A 19,960-nucleotide genomic window follows, 5' to 3' on the forward strand; every position below is an offset into this window, starting at 1 on the left:
CCAGAGCAGAAAAATTCAAATTACCTGAAACATTTACATGATTGTGCCAATGTGTGCTGACACTCACCTTTAGAAAAGTCAGAGCAAAAGATGAATTTATATGAGCATTGAGTCACTACATGAAAAAAGTCACATCTGTTGCCTTATTGTTTGTTTGTTTTTGTTTGTTTCTTTGTTTTTAGCATTATTGTTGTACAGTTTTATGTGAGGAGAAAAATTAAAATAACGGTGCAGATCACTAGAAGAAAAAATAACTTTAATGCATACAAATGTAGCCTATAAAGTAAATCAGTCTAATATATCATTATTGGACATCATAAAAATGCATTTATAGCAAATTCGACATACCCTTAACCATACACACATTTGCACAAGTGCACACATTTGGTGGTTTTACTGCACATCCAGAGGCTACTCCTAGCAGCTACTCTCAAGGCAGCCGCCTTGAGTGCGAGGAGCAGCTTCAGTGAACAAAATAACTACTGCTACATCTTGGTTTGTTTTGTTTTTCCTTCACTCTAGCTACGAGACCTAGAAAGGAGCCATCATTATGAAGACCGCAGCTCAGATTCTACATTTAGAGATTCCCGTTCCCATTCTCAGGACAACTCAGAGCCTCCAGACCTACCCATGCCAACGTGCTTCCGATCCCGCAGCCACAGCTACCTGAGAGCCATCCAGGCTGGCTGTTCCCAAGACGACGAAGTTGCATCCATTGACTCGGGCTGCTCTCCGCCTCCCATTGACACCACGGTTCGCACCTACAGCACCAGCACTGGTAAGTCCCAGACTGAAAAACTGATGGTAAATTGCAGATTTTTTATAAAACAATATAGGAAGAGTCATTGCCACAAAGCACAGTAATGTGTTCCCAAACTGATAAAACCATTTTCTTTCACTCCTTTTCAAGTGTGACACAATCACATGAGCCCAAATTCTTTGCTTTGCTTTGTGTTTTCCATGGTAGTAGTTTGAATGTTCATTATAACCTTGGTCTTTGGCGGGCAACTGATCCTCCAGCATGCGTTACATGCAGCTCAAATGCAGCCTTTTTTGCCCATGCTAGACGAACTTTCTGGACAATGGAAGACATGGAAAGAACAGTTTGGCTCTTACCTGAGAGCCACAGGCTTGGACAAAGAACCAAAGGAGAAACAACTTGCAATTTTTCTTCAGCGTTTTGGGACAGACAGACCACACATCCTACCCCCACGCACAGGTAACAACGTGAAACCAACCCCTTTCCCCCCTAAAATCATTCTATCCATTTACCACTTCATGAACTACAAAGAAAAATAAATAAATAAAATGTTTATCAGTACAAATATAAAGTTGTCAAACTGCTGGACAGAGACTAGATTAAAATCATACTCTAAGTATACATTACTGTGTAACTTGTGATTACAGGACATGGTAGCACAAGAAGACAGTGAGCAGTTTGTTTGCTAACCTAACTTTTAATTTCACCGGAATGTTTTACTGGTTGTTGACATCTCAGTGGCCCCTGATGCATATTCCTAGGCTATGGGTTACTATTAAAAAACAAACAAACGAACAAACAAAAAAAACATCCACTTTGTGGCGCTCTTCACACAGTGTGTAAGTCACAGACCACATGCTGCCTTCATGGTAATGAAACTTTTCAGTGCTACTTGGGGATTATTCTGTAGCTTCAGTCTACATATTTTAACCAAGGATTTGTTTTTTGTTTTTTTGATTAAACGTGTTTACTTGTGCATAAACACAATAGGAAAAATTAGCTTGTCTGTTGTTTTGTTTTTCAAAAAATATTGCATTAAAATTTACAAAAATTAAAATTACATTTGAGAAATTAAATCCAATTTAATTTCTGATTATCAGAGTTTAGAGTGTAGACATCAGATAGAGTTGCTTTTTTTGTTGTATAAGAAGCAATCAGATATTTTTCTTAAAAGGGTCTTTGTTGCAGTTATACTAATACTTAATTTACTTGTGCAAAATTTAAGGCATTATGAATATGGTTGTGTAAAGTATATTTAATGTCCAAAAGTGTCTAGAATTGCATTTTAGAGCAGTGGAACAGAATTAAAACTAACACTTTCATTGGCAGCAAGCCTGTGATCTTGCAAAACTTTACAGTTAGAAAAAGAAAATTTCATTTTAGATCTAATTTTATTTCAGTTGTTGTCATCCTTACTGTATTTTTTTATGTCTGAATTTTAAAAAATAAAATAAAATAAAATAATTTTTAAAAGTTGTAGGACCTTGCCGATGCTATTATTAGCATTTAAAAATGGGGGGAGAGAAAGGAAAAGAAAAAAGCTTTTGGTCTTCTGACGGTGGTGATAGAATGTCCGAGGTGCTCCTGAAGGCATCAAGTAGAGCTGCCACCACGCCTCCCTGGAGCTCAGAGAGACGCTCCAAACAAAAGGCAACAAAACCCGGCTTTTCGTTTCCACAGGCGTGACAGGTAGTGCGTGTCGACAGCTGTCATTGAAACAATCTAAGTCTTTACTCAAGACACTTCGTGTGTGTTTTTGACTGCGCTGTGAGAACAGGGTAAGTAAACTAACCGTTCTCAGCTTACTGTTTACACGTTATCATCAATTAAGCTCAAGTTTGGTGTCCCGGCTTGTTCGGTGACAGGATGACGTTTAGCTGTTGCCCACGGAAACGGACGTATGCTTTGTGGTGTTAGGACGATAATTGAGCATTCCCGTTGATAGTTTGTCCTGGTGTTTCTGAGCATAAGTCTAAGTGGACGGCTAAATGTATTCACTTGTCTTCATTAAAATTGGCCTGCACAGGGGGATTATTTAAGGGCTGCCCCAATATTCGCCCAAATGTTGGTTTAGAGCCCTTTTCGGGTTACATTTAAGGTTCTGCAGTTTTGTAACTGTGAAAAATCTGTCTGTGTCCTGATGATGGTTTCGATGACAAGGGAGTGGTGGTCATGGTTACAGGCAGTGTTGTGTGTTTCTTGTGATGTTAATGGATTAAACTGTACATAATCCATACTTTGCTGATAAACCCAGCATCACAGTTCACCTCATGCTGTTTCTGAACCATCAGTGTCACTTGAACCAGTTGTTGTTACTGATCCAGTGTTTATATTGGTTTCGGCTGAGCTGGAGCTGTCATCCACTATGTTCAGTCTTTCCAGTCTTTATTGAGAATGTGGTTGTGTCCTGGTTTATTAAATAAGCATTTTGGGATGAAGATTAGTGTGTTCTTTAGTAAAGTTGTGTACCCTTTAACATGATGGATTATATGCTGGATTATAGCTGGTGTGCTGGTATCTTAAGGCTTTGGTTTTTACCTTGTTGTGTGCTTAATTATTTAATTACTATTGCAATATTCTCCCTGAGGGGGAACTTTAACTCACTCAAGCTTCTAAAACGAATTGATCAAATGTTCCAAACCCGATGTTGGTAAATGCCCTTCAAACAGTGGTAGCTTTGTGGGAACTACCAAATAGTAAAAAGCTATTTAGAGAAAGGAGATTGCTGTTTGTCCTGTAGCACATGTCCCATTTTTCTTTTCTCTCAGTTTGGGATTTATTCTTTATTCTTTAGTTAAGGTTTAATAAATTGGGATGGTTTTTAAAACTGATTTATATCCTCCTAAAACCTCAGCAATTCTTTTTTTTGTCCTCTGTTAGGGATATGAGTCTAAGACCTCTACATCAAGCACCATGAATGCAATCTATACGAGTCCTACTTTACTGTCAAGATGACATCCTGGTCTTTCTATTTATCCCAATTTGTTCTCTGTCAATTAAATTTCAATCATACTGAAAACTGGTTGAAATAATTTTTTGGGATGAAACATGAAAACAGGACAATACTGACTGAGACCACCAAAGAGGTGGTCCTCAAGCTACATCAAGCTGAAAATGGGCAACCAGGTGCTTTTAAATAAATAAATAAATAAATGTCAAAGCACACAAACCACCTGCAAAGGTTTATCTCTGAAGGTAGCATAAAAACCAAACATTAAAAACACCAGCTTAAATCATTCTTCAGCATATCTGTGTTCACAGCATGACTCAGATAACCTATGCTCTAAATTTACTGGCTCCTAGTTATAGATCGAGACAGATTCTTCAAGCTTACTCACTCCAGAGTAATACTTGATCTTCATGCCTCAGATAAGGATGGAAAGAATAAAGCCTTCTGAAAGGTAATGTAACAAGGCTGCCTCATTCTGCTGATGCAATAGAAATTTCCTTCACAGGCCAGTGTCTTGTGCGGCAGAGCCCTACTTTTTACAGAAATTCTTATCCATACAGTGGGGGAAATAATTATTTGATCCAGTACTGAATTTGTAAGTTAGCTCGCTTCCAAAGAAAGGAGCAGTCTCTAATTTTTATGGTAGTTTTATTTTTAAAGGAGAGAGACAGAATATCAACCAAAAATCCAGAAAAAAAACACATCAAATAAAAGTTACAAACATGTCGTTGAATGAAACAAGTATTTGTTCGCCTACAACGCAGCCACAATTCTGGCTCCCAAAATTTCTCTATATGCTCACGTGACAAACAATTTACAGTATATTACAGATACTACTAATCTCAACTTGTTTTGTGTACAAAGCACTTCTGTCAACAGAATCAATTTCTTCCATTCCAACCTTTCCGCCAAAGTGGGAAAGACTAAAGAGGTGTCAGAGTATGTCATGGGAACGCAAGACCATCAACAATGATGAGAACGTGACAACTGCTCGTGCGATTATTCAGAACTGGAAGAAATATAAAATCGGTCACAATCATGCAAAATTTTTCCTCGTAGGGTGAAGATGATTATGAGAAAGATGGTGGATCAGCCAAAAAACACATGAGAGGAGCTTGTTAGTGATCTGAAGATAGTTAGGACCTCAGTCACCAAGAACACCATCGCTAACGCACTATACTACATAGGAATGTAGTAATATAAGTTTCTCCTGCTCAAGAAGTTTGACAGTGAACATCTAAATAATTCAGTGAAAATTTGGCAGAAAGTGCTGTGGTCAGATGAAACTCAAATCGAGCTCTTTGGCACCAACTTGACCCGTCGTGTTTGAAGGAAAAGAAATGCTGAGTGCGATCCAACGAACACCATCCCCGCAGTCAAGCAGGGAGATGGAAACATCGTTTAGAGCTATTTTTCTCTTAAGGGTACAGGATAACTTCACCGCACTGGTGGTTGAGAAAACTGCCATAACTAATAGAGACTGTTAACCTCATTGTAAGTGAGCAAACCTACAAATTGAGCAGCAGATGAAATAATTATTTCCCACACCGCTATTGTGTCTCAATTGAAGATTAATCTAATTTTTTTTTAACAACAACAACAATTGATGCAGCATGTTGCTTTCAACCATAATGCTGAAATTATCTAAAAAAATCTAGATATCAAAACATTTTTTCAGCAATCTACTTTTTTTTCTCTCTCTCCTTTGTTAATTTTTTTACTCCAAAGACCAGCTATATGTTTTTAATTCAGTGCATCCCTGTTGAGGGTTATTTTGTGTAACTAAAAGGCAGCAGTTTTTTGGCTTCATGTCTGTTTTGTAGCTCTTTTCTGCAGTTCTGAACAAAAGCTTAGGGTTAGAAAGAGCTGGCTGCACTTTTGTTATACGATTTTAAAATAAGATGTTTCTGTTTCCACAGCTGTGTATGCCTGTGTGGCTGAAATCTTTAACCTAAGCAAGTACAGGAGACAGTCTGATGAGAGAATGTGCTACTTGCTGTTCCTCTGTTGTTAATGCGTTTCTGCACTGCACTCTTTCTGATAGCAACAGGTAGGGCTGCTCAATTAATCGAATTTTAATCACGATTACGATCTGGGCTTTCAACGATCATTAAAAATGACTGAGCCGATTATTAGCCCCTCCCTCATTTATCCGCGACACCTTAAAGGCCGGTCCGTGAAAATATTGTCGGGCATAAACCGGTCCGTGGTGGAGACCGCTGATTAAGAGGACCCGAGGGAAGCTCGGAAAGCTATAGTTATTTGGAGAGGAGAGTGACTGCCGTTGGTTGAAAAGAGTTTAAAAAAAAAAACTTCAGTGGTGTTGCACACCATTTTATATTATTATTTTAAAGTCATTGTTAACCCTTTAAAGCCGGTCAGAGCAGCACGCTCCGTTTTGCGTAACTATTTTTAAATCCCTGTAGAACCTGAACCGTGTAAGCTAGCGCAATAATTTGTTTTGCATATGAAACCGGAGGAGTTGTACTTACATCTGATGCCATCAGCTTGTCCTCGGTCACGGTTTCGTTCCACATATAGCTTTGCAAAAATTGCATAAAAAGCGCTTGCAGGAACAAAAACATAATATTCCAGAAACACGCTTTGCCGATCCATCAGCTGTTCGTAACACTTCCCACAGTGAAATGATGCACATGCTGTTTTCTTTGCAAATTTGCATCATAGGATTGTTTTTTGTTTTTCCTGCAGTATATAAAAATTGCTGTATCTCCAAAATAAAACTATGAAGACACTCAAAATAAATTTCCTGTGGTGGGAAACTATTTTTTGCAACTTTATTGTATTTAAAGTTTTGAGGGATAAACCTCTTAAATTTCTCCAAGTAGAAATATATGCAAACAAAACAAAAGCGATTTTCAATTTTTTTTGTAGTTTATTGCACTTTTTTGCAATTTATGTAATTACTATGCACTTAATGCATACATATATTAAAATATGGGCTATAACAGTTGTATTGATGTATAGCAACTTGAAATGCTCCCACAAATGGCACTACAGCATGTAAAAAAAATAAATAAAAATAATATAAGCTCTGGTGGACTTGGTTCTATAGTAGGTCTTAAAGGGTTAAATAAATATCGTCAAATAATCGTGATCTCAATTTCAGTGAAAATAATCGTGATTATCATTTTTGCCATAATCGAGCAGCCCTAGCAACAGGCTTTCTACATCTGTTTTCTGTGCTATCATACAGTTGACTTTTTACACTTTGCTCATTAAGCTGTATGAACAACAGTGGATTGTGTGGGTAAACTCTAGACTTGTTAAAAACCGGTTGTGTCACTCGTGTGGTTATGGATGCCATTGTTAATCTGTATGTGGAGGAATCTGCAGTCTCGTGGGAACACTGTGGCAGCGACGGTGCTCAAAAAGACACGGGAAAAAATGTTTGACAGTTTGTCAAGTAGACACAAGGTTCGACACAAGGCCTTCCTACCCACTGCCCATCTAAAATATACAGTCTTTGGAATTAATGTTATTTATTCGACAACATACTGATTGTATTTGAGTGTCCCGTTTGTTGTGCGCAGCTCTGCTGATTTATCTCCTGACTAATCTCAGAGGCAGATGTCAGTTATGACAGTTACGTGAGTAAAGCAGATTCGGCGGCATTAAGAGTTAAGAGGGTGAATTCTGGTCAGATGACGAAAGCGTGATGTGACACTTGGAGATCTGCGGGGCAGGTGTCCAAAGACAGACATGCACACTATCTATGCCCTCTAACACCTCGTCACGGTGACAGTTACCCCGCACGCTGGGATGCATTAGTAGTGCCAGCGCACCACATCACACGCTGTGCTCTGCCTAGTGTCTAACTCGCGTTAGAAAAAGGAGAGGAAACGTGGACTTTTCAGCTGTATCAGCGAGGATGTTGGTCATTCTTGGTGGATAGTGACGTGCATAGCTATGATGAATGTTAAAGTGAACGTTTCTTGAATGACATTTGTTTGACAGTGTTTGTGTGCAAAGATGCCAGACACTTTACAGTTTTTGTTTTGTCAGCTTTCAGGCTAGCTCAGAGTTGGTGCCTTCCATCTTTGAAATGTGTGTTTCAATGCATCAACTATCGATGCATCAGCTCAACAAGAAGAACCGTTACAAGTTTTTAAGGCTGATGAGGAAACTCAAATCTGATATTTGTTAAGCTCTACAAATGGCTGATTATGCAAAAGTCAGCGAATAATTGTGCTGAATAATCGTGTTCTCGATATTGACCGTTATGACTATTCAGGCTTTCGCCATATTGGCAACACCAGTGGATCCTTTATTGTCAGTTTATGTTTCCTATTAGGAAAGGGTGTGTAAAAGGGTGTGCATGTTTGCACTCCTGTCTGTGAAAGGAAGAAGACACGCTCTATGTCTGGAGGTGGGCCAGTTTAGGTGTGGACTGGGTATCATCTCCGCTGTTTATTAATGCTGTCATTGTTCAGGCTTCTCTGGAATGTCATCTTGAGTGCATCGCTGTTTAGTGTCACAGCGGGGACAAAGGGCAGCAGTCACAAGCGAGACTTCTTGGCTGTTGACAGGTATTAGTCTGTCAGTAGGAAGTATTGTATTTTCGATTTTTCCAGACGTTTATCTTCACAGTCCTGAATTACTCCATACAGACTTTTTTGTGCTATTAAATAAAGTAACAGCACTGTTTTTAGATTGGAAAAAGAACTCTCTGTATTCATACATCTTGGACTGCCAGAAGGACCTTAGATCTAGTGACAGTCCAGTACTTCAGGCTGGTAACTGACAGCAAATTGACAAAATTGACTCGCACTTTATCAGATTAAACTGACTCAATAATATGTACAAGGTCAGATGAGCTGTGAGTGTGTGTATGTGAGTGTTTGGAGGTAAAGATAAGGAGCAGAGTGAACAAATGACCCTTTTGTTAGTGATTCAGAGCAGCTCACATGTTTGCTGCAGGGCTTTTTAAAAACCCTTCTTGGAATTTTGACCGCAGCTTTCAGTGAAACCTGATGAAGCATAAAAAATGTTGAATGGAGTTCACCAGATGCTGTTGTGTTGTTTCTTCTAATCTAAAATGTAAAATTTAGCACGTGACTATATGAATCTGTGATCATGTCCTGCTGTTGTGCCACGTTTTACACTTTGATTAAGTGGTAGTGAAGCTAAGCCTGACTATGATGTTAAATAGGCCAAGTTTAAATTTATATTAAGGCGTTATATATTATATCTAATGCATGAGTTTTTGTGACTTTTTGAGACTTTCACATCATCAGTGTGCTTTTAACAAATCTGATACAATTAAAACTCATATATGCAAATATTTACTTGATTTTATTTTATTTTATCAGAACGTAAAATAAAGTAAACAGTCTCATTTAAAAAAAATTGAATTTTCTGGCAATTATTTCATGGTTCAGGCTTTAAAAGGTAAGTTTCTTCTCTCAACTTCAAAGGCTCTTCTCAGTGCCAACTCTCTTCCGTGGTTTTTTCCTCATTCCTCTGTTTTTCCTCATGTGATGTCAAATAAATCATCTATTTGAGGGATTACACAGCAACCAAAGGGTTTACAGTGCTACAGTAACATTCCCTGTTTAGATTAGACATTTTTAGTGGTACTCCATCGCACTCTGCCATTACTGTGTGTGTAGCATGAGGGGAATAGTGGTCTCTTCTACAGAGTCCTTGTGTTTAAACTAACTATAGAAGCCTGTGAGTGTGTTTACATGATCTTAATGGGAATCTGTAGCCTGACTGAACATCTATATAGCTTGTGATTGATGACTGGATTATACGCAGCTCCAGAATGGCCAAATGTTCTATTCTTAAAAAGATTTATATCACAAATTCTTCTTCTGATTTTACTAATATAGATCAGAGGGAAATGAAAGCTATAAAGAAAACTGAATGAATGGCCATGCTAGCATTGAATCATTGTGGTCTAATAGGCAGAGGGCAGACGTTGGTATGAGCTGGAAAATCTGCTTTTTATATTGCGTGATGGTCTCATGTTGTGTGGATTTCATGTAAACTAACACAAACTGTTACCAGTATAAGGAGCTTGGCTTGAGAATTTTAACCCCTGTATATGGTACGCTGCCATGTGACCATGAAACTGGAGCATTGCGACGCGGTGGAGTATTAACACACAGCTAGCATATTTGTTTTGTTGGTGCAGCATTGAACATGTCAAAGCGTACAGACGCGAGCCCCTTTCAGATGAGCGCTTCTTTCCATTGATCTGATGGCATCTGAACGCGTCGGCCTAGATGAGCGTCTGACTGGGCACTCTGGTTACTTTTCGCCACGGCAATCTAACTCGCTCAGTCAGAGTGTGAGGTGCGGAGGGAGCTACTGTGTCACATGCAGCACGCACACGCTTACATTGATTTAGTTACTGAGATCGATATTAACATGTATAGTTACACTTAATGAGTTAATGCTTACAGTTTTCATTAATATAGGTGCAAAAAGTATTTTCTCACGAGTGCAATGGTGCTCTCCACCACTGTCACTGATGTATCTGACAGAACATTAAAAGTGACCTGTGTCAGGGTCACTGCAAAAAGCTTATGTATCCCATGTTTGAAAAGCCCAGCTGCTTGCTTTTTTTGTGTCTTGCCAAATTGACATTTATTACTCAACATGCTGTAACAACAAGCATAAATGCACTATTAAAGCTGGTGGAAAGAGAGAATATTTTACTTGTAAAGGTGTTGTAAAAATGTTAATTGCATGTTATCTCTTACTACACAGATTTTATTTGAGTGGTTTTCTCCCTCTTTTGTGCATACATTCTCTCTGCGTTATCTTTTATGACTGGAGGGCATTTTTGGACTGTCATTAGTGAGCACTGCAGATAAATCTATCTCCCTCAGCTGTTCTACCATATTTGGCTTTGAGTGTCAAGTGGCCAGCAATTGGTTTACTGATTTCATCACCTGTCTTGTGATTGAGTCTTTGAAGCACACGGGGTGTGTGTGATTTAATTTAGCAACCTTTATGGGATGATAAGTTTGTTCAATTTTCTGCCTGATTAGATTTTCCACTTAATGGGATGCTTCCCCAGTTCAGCTGTAGCTCCAGCTTTCATGCAACAGTGTCTCTGTGTGTTTATATGCAGCTGAAGAGTTTTGCTTTGGACATGTTGAGAAAAGTGATTAGCGAGTTCTTAGAACTACCCTGATAAACAAATGGGTAATGCAGTAAGCTGTTTGCAGTTCTACTTGTGCATTTTATTATCATTGATTCCTCCTTGTTTTGTGTTCACAATCCCTAGAAGTCACTGGCCAGTTCACTGAAACTCTTATTTATAATCCTTCTCTTCTAATTTCTCCCTCTCTGCTCTTTTCTCCTTCAGTCTCCTCGTGCATAACCACCTGTAAGAAAGCAGCTCCTCCACCAGTGCCACCCCGTACAACCTCCAAGCCCTACATCTCAGTGACCGTGCAGAGCAGCACAGAATCGGCCCAGGACAACTACTTGGACCAGCAGGACAGGAGGTCAGAGGTCAACAGCCAATCTAGCCACGCTCAAAGCAATTCTTCTGACAGCCTTGACAGCACCCGTGCCAACAGCCTGGCCCGGGGCATTCCCCGCCCTCCGCACATCATCCCCACTCCTATTGCTACCCCGAGAGAACCAATTGCCCCCGCTACTGCAAATGCTTCCACTGAGACAAGTGACTCTGTAGTCCAGCACGAACCCCTAAAATCGGGATTTAATAAAGGAAATCTTGCAGCAGAGGAGCCCCTAGTAGTCCCGGTGCCCAGGCGGAAACTTTCCTCCATTGGCATACAGGTACGACAGGGGTGGCTGTACCACTGTTGCACAGTTGTGTAGAAATCAGACGTTAACTACACATCTAACACAGAGCGGTGCCAATAGTCACATCCTTGACTGAAGTGTAACTCGTTTTGCCTGCTGAGCTTGAATCCAGGAAAAAGCTAATTTTGTTCATGATCTCTGTCTAAGTGTTTCCCATCAAACCTAAAAGTATGCCTGGAAGTTAAAGGTGTCATTACTGTGACTCTCGCCCTCTCATTACACCTGGCGAGAGCAATCTTTTTATTTATTTTATTTTTTTTCTGTGGTATTGAAGCCAAACCACATATTTTTGCTTCACCTTCTTCTCACTTTCTGTTCTGAAGCGGAAATATTTTATCCATTTTCCAGATCCGGCTCTCAGTGACTCATTTAGAACAACCTTTGGTTTCGACATTGTATTGAAACCAAGCATAAATTATACAGGTTTTTTTTTCTTTTCAGTTTTTCCACTAGTGTTTTGTTTTGTCACTCTGGAATGCCAGCTAGTAGCCATTGCTCGGTGCCATATTAATTGATTCGTGATCGTAGTTTTGACAAAACATTTGACTATATTTTTGTTTGTGTCATTGTTCCTTACTTTTCAGGTGGACTGTATTCAGGAAGTTGCACGAGAAGAGACTCCTCCCCTGACCAGATTTCAATCAATTGGAGTACAGGTGGAGGACGGGTGGCAGTAAGTCCTCTTCCTGTCCTTTTAACAACGTGAGGAATTTATATTATAGCCACACATACTCCTCTGACTGTTCTTTCCCTTTCCAGGAGCTTTGTAGATGTTAAAACACCCTCATTGTCTTTGTGTGTTGTGTTTTCAACATTGAACCATATTCCTATAATGAATATTAACTACTCAAAGATCCCCCCCCAGGCATGTTCAAATAAACAAAAATATTAATCATGTGTAATGTAATGGGGGGGATTAATTACTCACCTAGAAATTCTTAAAAGCCTCCTACATTGAATTCAAATTGTCAAATATGAAGCTATTTTTTGTCGTAATTGAAAAGTTTAATTGCTGGTTGTAAGGCTCCTCATTCATTACTTTCTGTGAGTGATAATTGTGCAGCAGACCCAAATTATCTTAGTTTGCTAAAGTCTGTCTTTTGAACTCAACTTGTAGCAAGTAAATGTGAAAATAGTCTTGAAGTGTTGGACTGTGAACATGCATAATGCAGTTAAATGTGAAATGTGCACACAATTTAAACTTGCCACAGGGTGATGACTCACACTTTTTCTACAGATTATATTCAAGTGCTGCAGACAGTCTGGAAAGTGCAGATTGAGTGTTTTACGCATTTATTAGGCGTGTATACAATCAGGTATCTTGTATAGTAAGTGACTGTCTGCTTTCTTGTCTCCTTACAGTCTTTTGCAAAGTGCTTGAATATAATCAAGATAACAGAGAACAGGGCAAATGCACGTCTGTCTCTGGCAGCTAGTTTTGGCTACGCACCGCGGGAAACTTTAAATATGTCTCTGTTTAATGTGTGGTTAAGATTCATTTGTTTGGTGCAGTGCATTCTGTGACCTGTTTGTATTGTGCTATGTGACTCTGTTATGTCCGTTTTGGTGCAATGATTCTGTCATTCTTCAGGGTTTTTTTTTTTTCTCCCTCTTCTTTATGTTTCATTATTTGACTGAACGCAAACCTCCTTATGTTCATTTTCTGACTGATAACAGTAATGCTCAGTCATTGCATCCATCATATCTAATCAGCCTTAGAAAAACAAGAAGCTAGAGTTCCAATCCTCACAAATCATTTGATGCTGGTCTGAGTGCATCATAATGTATGCAAGGCCCAGACTCCATTATATCCTCTGTATTTATAATGTCTACATTAACCAGTGGAATTGGCTCACTGTTTAAACTAAGAAAGACCTGTTTGTTCCAGTAAGGAGTAAACAGGTTTTCTTTGTTAATGCTGTGCACATAAAATGTCACAATGTTCTTCTAATTATGAAAAAAGGCAAATTTATCACAGTGTCAAATACTTTTTTTCAGGCTCAGTCACTCCAGCAGCATGGCCTCAAAGCACGAAACAGACTCAGACACGCAGGACATCTCTATCATCTCCCATGTAATTAATGCCAAACCCACTGAGAAGAAAGTCATGGTCAATTGTGCCAGTCAGTCCATGAGCTCCCCTCCTGGACGAGACTCTTTAGACAGCGCCGACCCCACCTCTTCACCTCCACCTCCCAGGCAGATTCTCAACCGCTCCACCACAAGAAGCAGCTCTTCCTCTTTTTCGGAAAGTCTGGACCCAGCGTTGGACCCCTCTTCTCTTCCACCGCCAGACCCCTGGCTGGACAGCGGGAATAACAGCAGTGTCCCTCAGAGCGGAGGAGGGGGAACGCTGTGTCGGAGGGACGGCCAGTGGTTCTTGAAGCTACTGCAGGCCGAGACGGGACGCATGGAAGGCTGGTGCCAGCAGATGGAACAGGAAACCAAAGATAACCAGCTCTCAGAAGAGGGTAAGGATGGCAGGGTGCTCACTGTAACACAGTTTTCTCATTGTTTAAGTACCTCTGCCAGCTGGAGAAGGTTGCAGAATAGAAAAAGCATAAATCAGTTTACTTTGTTGTCTCAGATATGGTTTTGGTTGTGTTGACACATTTTGTTATTGTCTGGAACAGAGAGTGTTAAATTCACAGCAGAGCCTATGACTCCTGGGTATTGTTGTATACCACAATGGCAAAATTACAGGAAGAAAAGCAAAATTTCTCAGAAATAAACATGAACTAATTAAACCTCGTGACCATAAACCAAATTCACAAGTTCATTGCACTACCAGTGATAGTTTTGTGTGCAGTAACATAAAGGAAATTGTTTAAAAATTCATACGTAAATCAATCGGGACACACTCCTGAAAAACATCATAACCCTGCGATTGCTCTGGTTTCCTCCCACACTCCCAGAATAATAGACTGAGCTATGGTGGCCATAGTTTTATCGGTCACATAAACCTTAACTAAACAGTCAGTTTCTCCAGGTTAGCTCTGTGATGGGCTGGTGACCTGTCCTCTCCACTGCCCTAAGTTGAATGAATGGATGGCATATTCCAAAGATATTTAGGGTAATTGTGTCATGGCATATGTCTGTGTAGGTTCTCGTCCTGGTCATCGTTATTTAAGTAGATTAGAAAGAGCTTGAAAAGAAAAAACTCAACTTTTTTGAGTTTATTAAAGACATTTCACCTCTTATCTCAAAAACTATGTTATGACATAGTTTGTCCAGTAGGATGCGCTCTTACTCTAGTATTTACAAGAGTCAGCAGGAGTAAGCAGAGTCTGCAGCACATGTAGTTGAGTCCACTTTACAGCTCAGCAGACCGTGGTGCAGAGGTGATTAGGGCTTTCATAGCAGGCTAAGTTGCTAACTGTGATCAGGAGTAGCTTTTTCATACATAAAAATGTTTTTAAGTAAAACATGTTTGTTCTTTATAGTTTTTCTTGCAGATAAAGTGGTTGCATATGTGTTACTGCATAGGGATCTTTTTCATTATAAGCTAGAGATACAAACACACAATTAAAACACGTTTTTTTTCCATTTAAAATTTGAAACTTTCTATCTATGGTTGACATAGCCATAATTTAAGCCAGAAAGTTCCAGAAAGAGCACGCCAAGGCTAAATGTCAAATCACTACCGAAGCGCTTCAGCTCTTCCAAACGTCTGTTGTTGTCTCGCTCCGGCACTTGGTGTGGAGCTCCGTTTATAGGGTCTTGCCTCAAGGCCTCTTCTCACTCTTATCAGAGTTGCACAGCATGGCAGGGATGAGGCGGTAATACCTGGGGTTACCGCACACAAACGGGCCTCTAATCTCCAGAATTACACAAATCTAGTCTGGACCTGATTAAACCCCCAGATTAGATTAATGCCTCCACATCAGCCTGTGGCATAGAGCAAATACACACAGTACACACAAGCAGGGCTGTAGGTGGTCAATATTCAGACAAGGCCCTTTCCTATATTTGACTATATATTTGACATATACTCAGGTGTGTGTGTGTGTGTGTGTGTGTGTGTGTGTGTGTGTGTGTGTGTGTGTGTGTGTGTGTGTGTGTGTGTGTGTGTGTGTGTGTGTGTGTGTGTGTGTGTGTGTGTGTGTGTGTGTGTGTGTGTGTGTGTGTGTGTGTGTGTTTTACAGTAAATGCAGTGATTGAATAGAAGCCGCAATTTTGTCAGGACAGATGTTTGTCCTGATTTTGACAAAGCAAAAGACTAGCATAGTAACAAGTGACAGACAGAAGGCTGGGGTATCTATATAGGCTTACATTACTTTAAATAGAATCACAATGTCCAATACACTGTAATCCCCTTCATGACATCCTGTGGAGTCTGTTAGATTCACTGTTTCCTACACCTACGTCTAGACCCTAAAGTTTTGCTTTGTATGATAATGTTCTGCACCAAAGAAAAAAACCAGCAAGTGTTTACCCAGTGAGACCAACTGTATGCAGGTCAGTGTGTAAAGTGCCACTATGAATTCTGTCTCTACTTTAGGAGGTAGAAAGAAAGAAAAGAGAAAATCTTCAATGATTGTTACATTTTTTTTTTCTTTCTCTCACTGTAGTGCTGGGGAAGATTCGCAGTGCAGTAGGAAGTGCCCAACTCCTAATGTCTCAGAAGTTTCAGCAGTTCCGGGGACTGTGTGAACAAAACTTGGTGTGTACATGGCCTTTCTGTGATGATTCCACTTTGCAGGCTCGCTCACGAGACTGAAAGTCCCAGCTAGTTTCTTGTACCCGTTACCAATTTGGGAATTTGTTGGGGTTTTTTGTGTGTCCACAGCAAGAGCTGCTTGCTTTGATGATTACAAAAGCTATCGCACATATGACAACTAATCTGATATACAGCATATTAGGCCTACACAAAACAAGTCATTGGGATCAACCCACACAAAAGAAAAGGAGCTTAAAATAAAGAAATAAGCCCTTGTTTTAGTGAAAATGGCTATATACCGCATCCTTTACAACAAATGCTGCAAAGTAAGAAATATAGAGCGACTACGCGGTTTATCTAGAATATATGAATATAGATCACAGCAGTGATATAAAGCTGCATAAATGTAGTGCACAGAAAAAGAAGGCACAATCTAAAAGCCAGCCTTCCCCAAGCATTACAAGCAGTGGCTGTGTGAGAGTAAAAGATCTCAGAGCAGCCTTTACTTCATATCGGGCAGTATCTGCAGGTTTAATCAGCAGAATAAACATAGAGGGAACAGTTTGATTTGACACTAGATGCTGAGTGGTTGCCTTCTAGATCAAAGTACTGAATTTATCAACGTGGGAGTTGGAAATGTATGATGTTATTGAAATGACTAAACCGTGCTGCGATAGTAGTCCCTCCAGCTCAACAAAAAGAGTTAAGCTGTGATGTAGCTCCCTCTAGTGCTAAATATGAAAACAACAGCTTTTCTGTGCCATAACTCTTGCTGGTCAAAGCAGGCAGTGCTATTATGCAGCTTTTGTCCTCCTCCATTGATACTTTTTTTTAAATTTAATAAGAAGATAAAACTCTTGAGAATTAAAATACCTTTTGTGATCGTGTGTTGGCCAAGAGAGGCAGCGGCTTAATCAGCAGAACATTACACACACAACAGGCACACATTTGCATTATAAAATAATGGAGGCTCCTGGTTTGTTCCTCAACATCCTAACCCATTTCCTGTTATCTGAGGGTGCCGGTTTGGGTCTTCTTCCAGACCTTGTCAAATTGGTGACATGTTTGAATAACTTGCATATGGTTGTTTGAGCTGATGATCTTGGAATCTGCATTGTCTACATATGACTCTCAATCTAAACTGTAAATAGCATTGTTGTAATTCAGCTAAACACATATTAGCAGCAGTTCTTTCAAGCCTCAAAGGAGGTTGGTTTAAAGCCAAAAGAAGGGGAAGGGTCTGTTATAGTTTAAAAGAAAAGAAAAAGGAGCAACCAAATAAGCTTTCCGGGTAAGAAACAGTGCTCATTTTAAAACCAAACCTACAGTCAGTGCTATCTACTTTCTAGTCAAACAGCTGAAGGCTTCCATGGACAGTGGTGGTTCCAGCTGTGGTGAAACTACAATACACTGAGGTCCTGAGGTTCCAGTGACAGACGGAGTGTGATGTAAAGAAACCATCCCACCAAGATGATGGCACATCATGGACATAGATACCGCCCTTTTACTTGCCAAGATCATCTCAAATAGATTTAGCCAACTTTTACATTTTCAGTGGTTAATTTTATTTGTATTTATTTATTTTTCATATAAAATTTGTTTTCCATTTTCACACATGCATCATATTCCTGGACAAGACTTCTCTGGTACACTGAAAAGGTTGAAAACAGGCAAATTTGTCAGAATCCTTCTTTTTTGGAGCTTTAGAGGCTACACCGTGATAGCAGGAAAACAAACTAACCCATAACCAGAATGAGTTTGATTCACATTCTGGACAAAAACTCCAAACTCCAAAAAGAAGTTAAGTTGTTTGGGCTTAAGGGTAGTAATAAAAAAAGAAAAAAGAAAAAACTGTTTTATTTTTAACAAGGTTTCATCAGCTGTGTAACACTTTGTACACTTACGCTTGACTGCAGTCAGCTTTTATATCTCATGATTCTTTTCTCATTGTAATATTCATTACAGTGTTATATAGATTACATGTATTGTATTCTTACTCCTCAATCATTTTCATCTCTCTTCTGGTTAGAATACAAATGCCAACCCACGCCCTACAGCCCAGGACCTGGCTGGTTTTTGGGACCTCCTTCAGCTATCCATTGAAGACATCAGCCTCAAATTTGATGAGCTGTACCATCTCAAGTCCAATGACTGGCAGCCCGTGACATCTGCAGCTGCCCAGTCAAATTCTGAGCGGAAGGTACTTCCCACCCCTGCTGCCCAGTGCCCTGGCTGGGGTAGGAAAGCCGCCGAAACCGGCCTCTCTCCTCCCACCACCACTACCATTGCTCCCACTCTTCTTTTACCCCGCATCCCCTTCGTGGGATGAACTCTTACAAGGCCTCCCTGTCCAAAGGGGCCAGAGTGATCCCTGTAGGCATGCATGGAAAAATTAAAACATCTCAAAGAGGGCTGACGCTTGTGTGTTTTTATGTATGAAGCCCTACTTTGAGCATGCATGTGTCATTTTTCTGATCTGTGTGTTGCAGCGAAGCATGGCTGAGATGCGCTGGTTCATGTGAAAGAATTCTGGCTTTTGTTATTTAAAAGTCTGTGTGCTTGTGTGTCCTTTGTTGATTGTTAATAAGTAACTGTGTGTATATGTGTCTCTGTGCCTGCATCTTTATGTCAGTGGCTGTTTTACCTGTCTCTGAGGTGCTTTTGCTTCTGTTGCTTGTCAGTATACGTGCATCGGGTGTGTCTTGTGAGCCTTATAATTCAAACTTAATGTAAACTCCCCATCAGTTCATGTTACCATTTCATGTCTTTGAAAATTTATATTCAAATGACTGTTTAGTCTTTTTTTTCTCAGTGTCTGTTTTTCAGGTGTCTGTACTGTCAGTGTCTCTGTTTATCATGTAAAATCACTGTTATTTCAATCTTAATTGAAGAGAATTAGCCCTGTTGTACTGTCTTGTCAAAGTCCTGTCTGCAGATCTTGTCTAAACTGATGAAAGACCTTGATGTTTCTTGATTATATTTTCTCACTGGATGATATCTGTCTTTTTCCCCCCCTTATCTCCTCTTTTCACACATTACTCTTCCCTCTCTGTCACTTTCTGTCACTCCCAACACGACAGGACGAGGAGAAGGCGGCGTCAAAGAAGCCTGGTAAGGTACGACCACCGCTGGGCCGCGAGAAGAGTGCCGACTCTTCATCCAACTCTTCCTTGAGCTCGGCAGAGAAACAGCGACAAGAGGCTCGCAAGCGTCTGCTGGCTGCTAAGAAGGCTGCCTCGTTTCGCCAGAACTCGGCCACAGAGAGCGCAGACAGCATCGAAATTTACGTCCCTGAGGCCCAGACTCGTCTCTGAAAGAAACTGTGAGAGAGGGCCGTTGGGTTGGAACAAAGGACAGTTAAGTGTCAGTTAAACACCTGGAGAAAGGAGAGGAAGCTTTTGCAATGTAAATGAGTCATCTCAGTGAAGATGGGTACGGGTGGAGGGAAAAGAGTGGGAAATTCCTGAGTTTGGAGGGTTTTGACACATTCATACAATAATAGGCTGGTCCTGGTGACTTCAAATGAGCAAACAAGTCATTGAATATTTCTCGGACCCAACGGACTTTGAAGCAGCAGACTCCTCATTTGAGTCTTGCCATTGAAAACCTCAGCTGATGAACTTTATCTTTTCTTGTTACGGTTCTTGATATCATCATAAAAAATTGTTAATGAAGGTATTGTTATAATGACAATTATATCCTAAAGAATCTATATGAAGACTGTTTTAAATGTTCCTGTATCTCGGCTATAAGATATTTTAAGCAGACAGAAGGCAAGCGTTTA

General features: G+C 40.0%; 1 protein-coding gene across 4 annotated transcripts in view; it reads left to right on the forward strand.

Moving 5' to 3' along the window:
• Positions 1-19,888, forward strand: part of dlgap4b (discs, large (Drosophila) homolog-associated protein 4b) — a 139,527-nt gene extending 119,639 nt beyond the window's left edge. For 2 of the 4 annotated variants that reach the window (XM_080301373.1, XM_080301374.1), the window contains exons 7-14: positions 523-778; positions 1,067-1,219; positions 11,050-11,489; positions 12,101-12,189; positions 13,515-13,987; positions 16,088-16,179; positions 18,206-18,376; positions 19,257-19,888. In XM_080301373.1, the coding sequence (XP_080157499.1) occupies positions 523-778; positions 1,067-1,219; positions 11,050-11,489; positions 12,101-12,189; positions 13,515-13,987; positions 16,088-16,179; positions 18,206-18,376; positions 19,257-19,490 (1,908 nt within the window). In that variant the 3' untranslated portion in view covers positions 19,491-19,888. Of the gene's footprint in view, positions 1-522; positions 779-1,066; positions 1,220-11,049; positions 11,490-12,100; positions 12,190-13,514; positions 13,988-16,087; positions 16,180-18,205; positions 18,414-19,256 lie in introns of all 4 variants that reach the window. The other 2 variants (XM_080301376.1, XM_080301375.1) reach the window with 2 other exon arrangements.
• Positions 19,889-19,960: the final 72 nt, after the last annotated feature.

This window comes from Astatotilapia calliptera, chromosome 5 (genome assembly GCF_964374335.1).
Source record: "Astatotilapia calliptera chromosome 5, fAstCal68.1, whole genome shotgun sequence".
NCBI lineage: Eukaryota > Metazoa > Chordata > Actinopteri > Cichliformes > Cichlidae > Astatotilapia > Astatotilapia calliptera.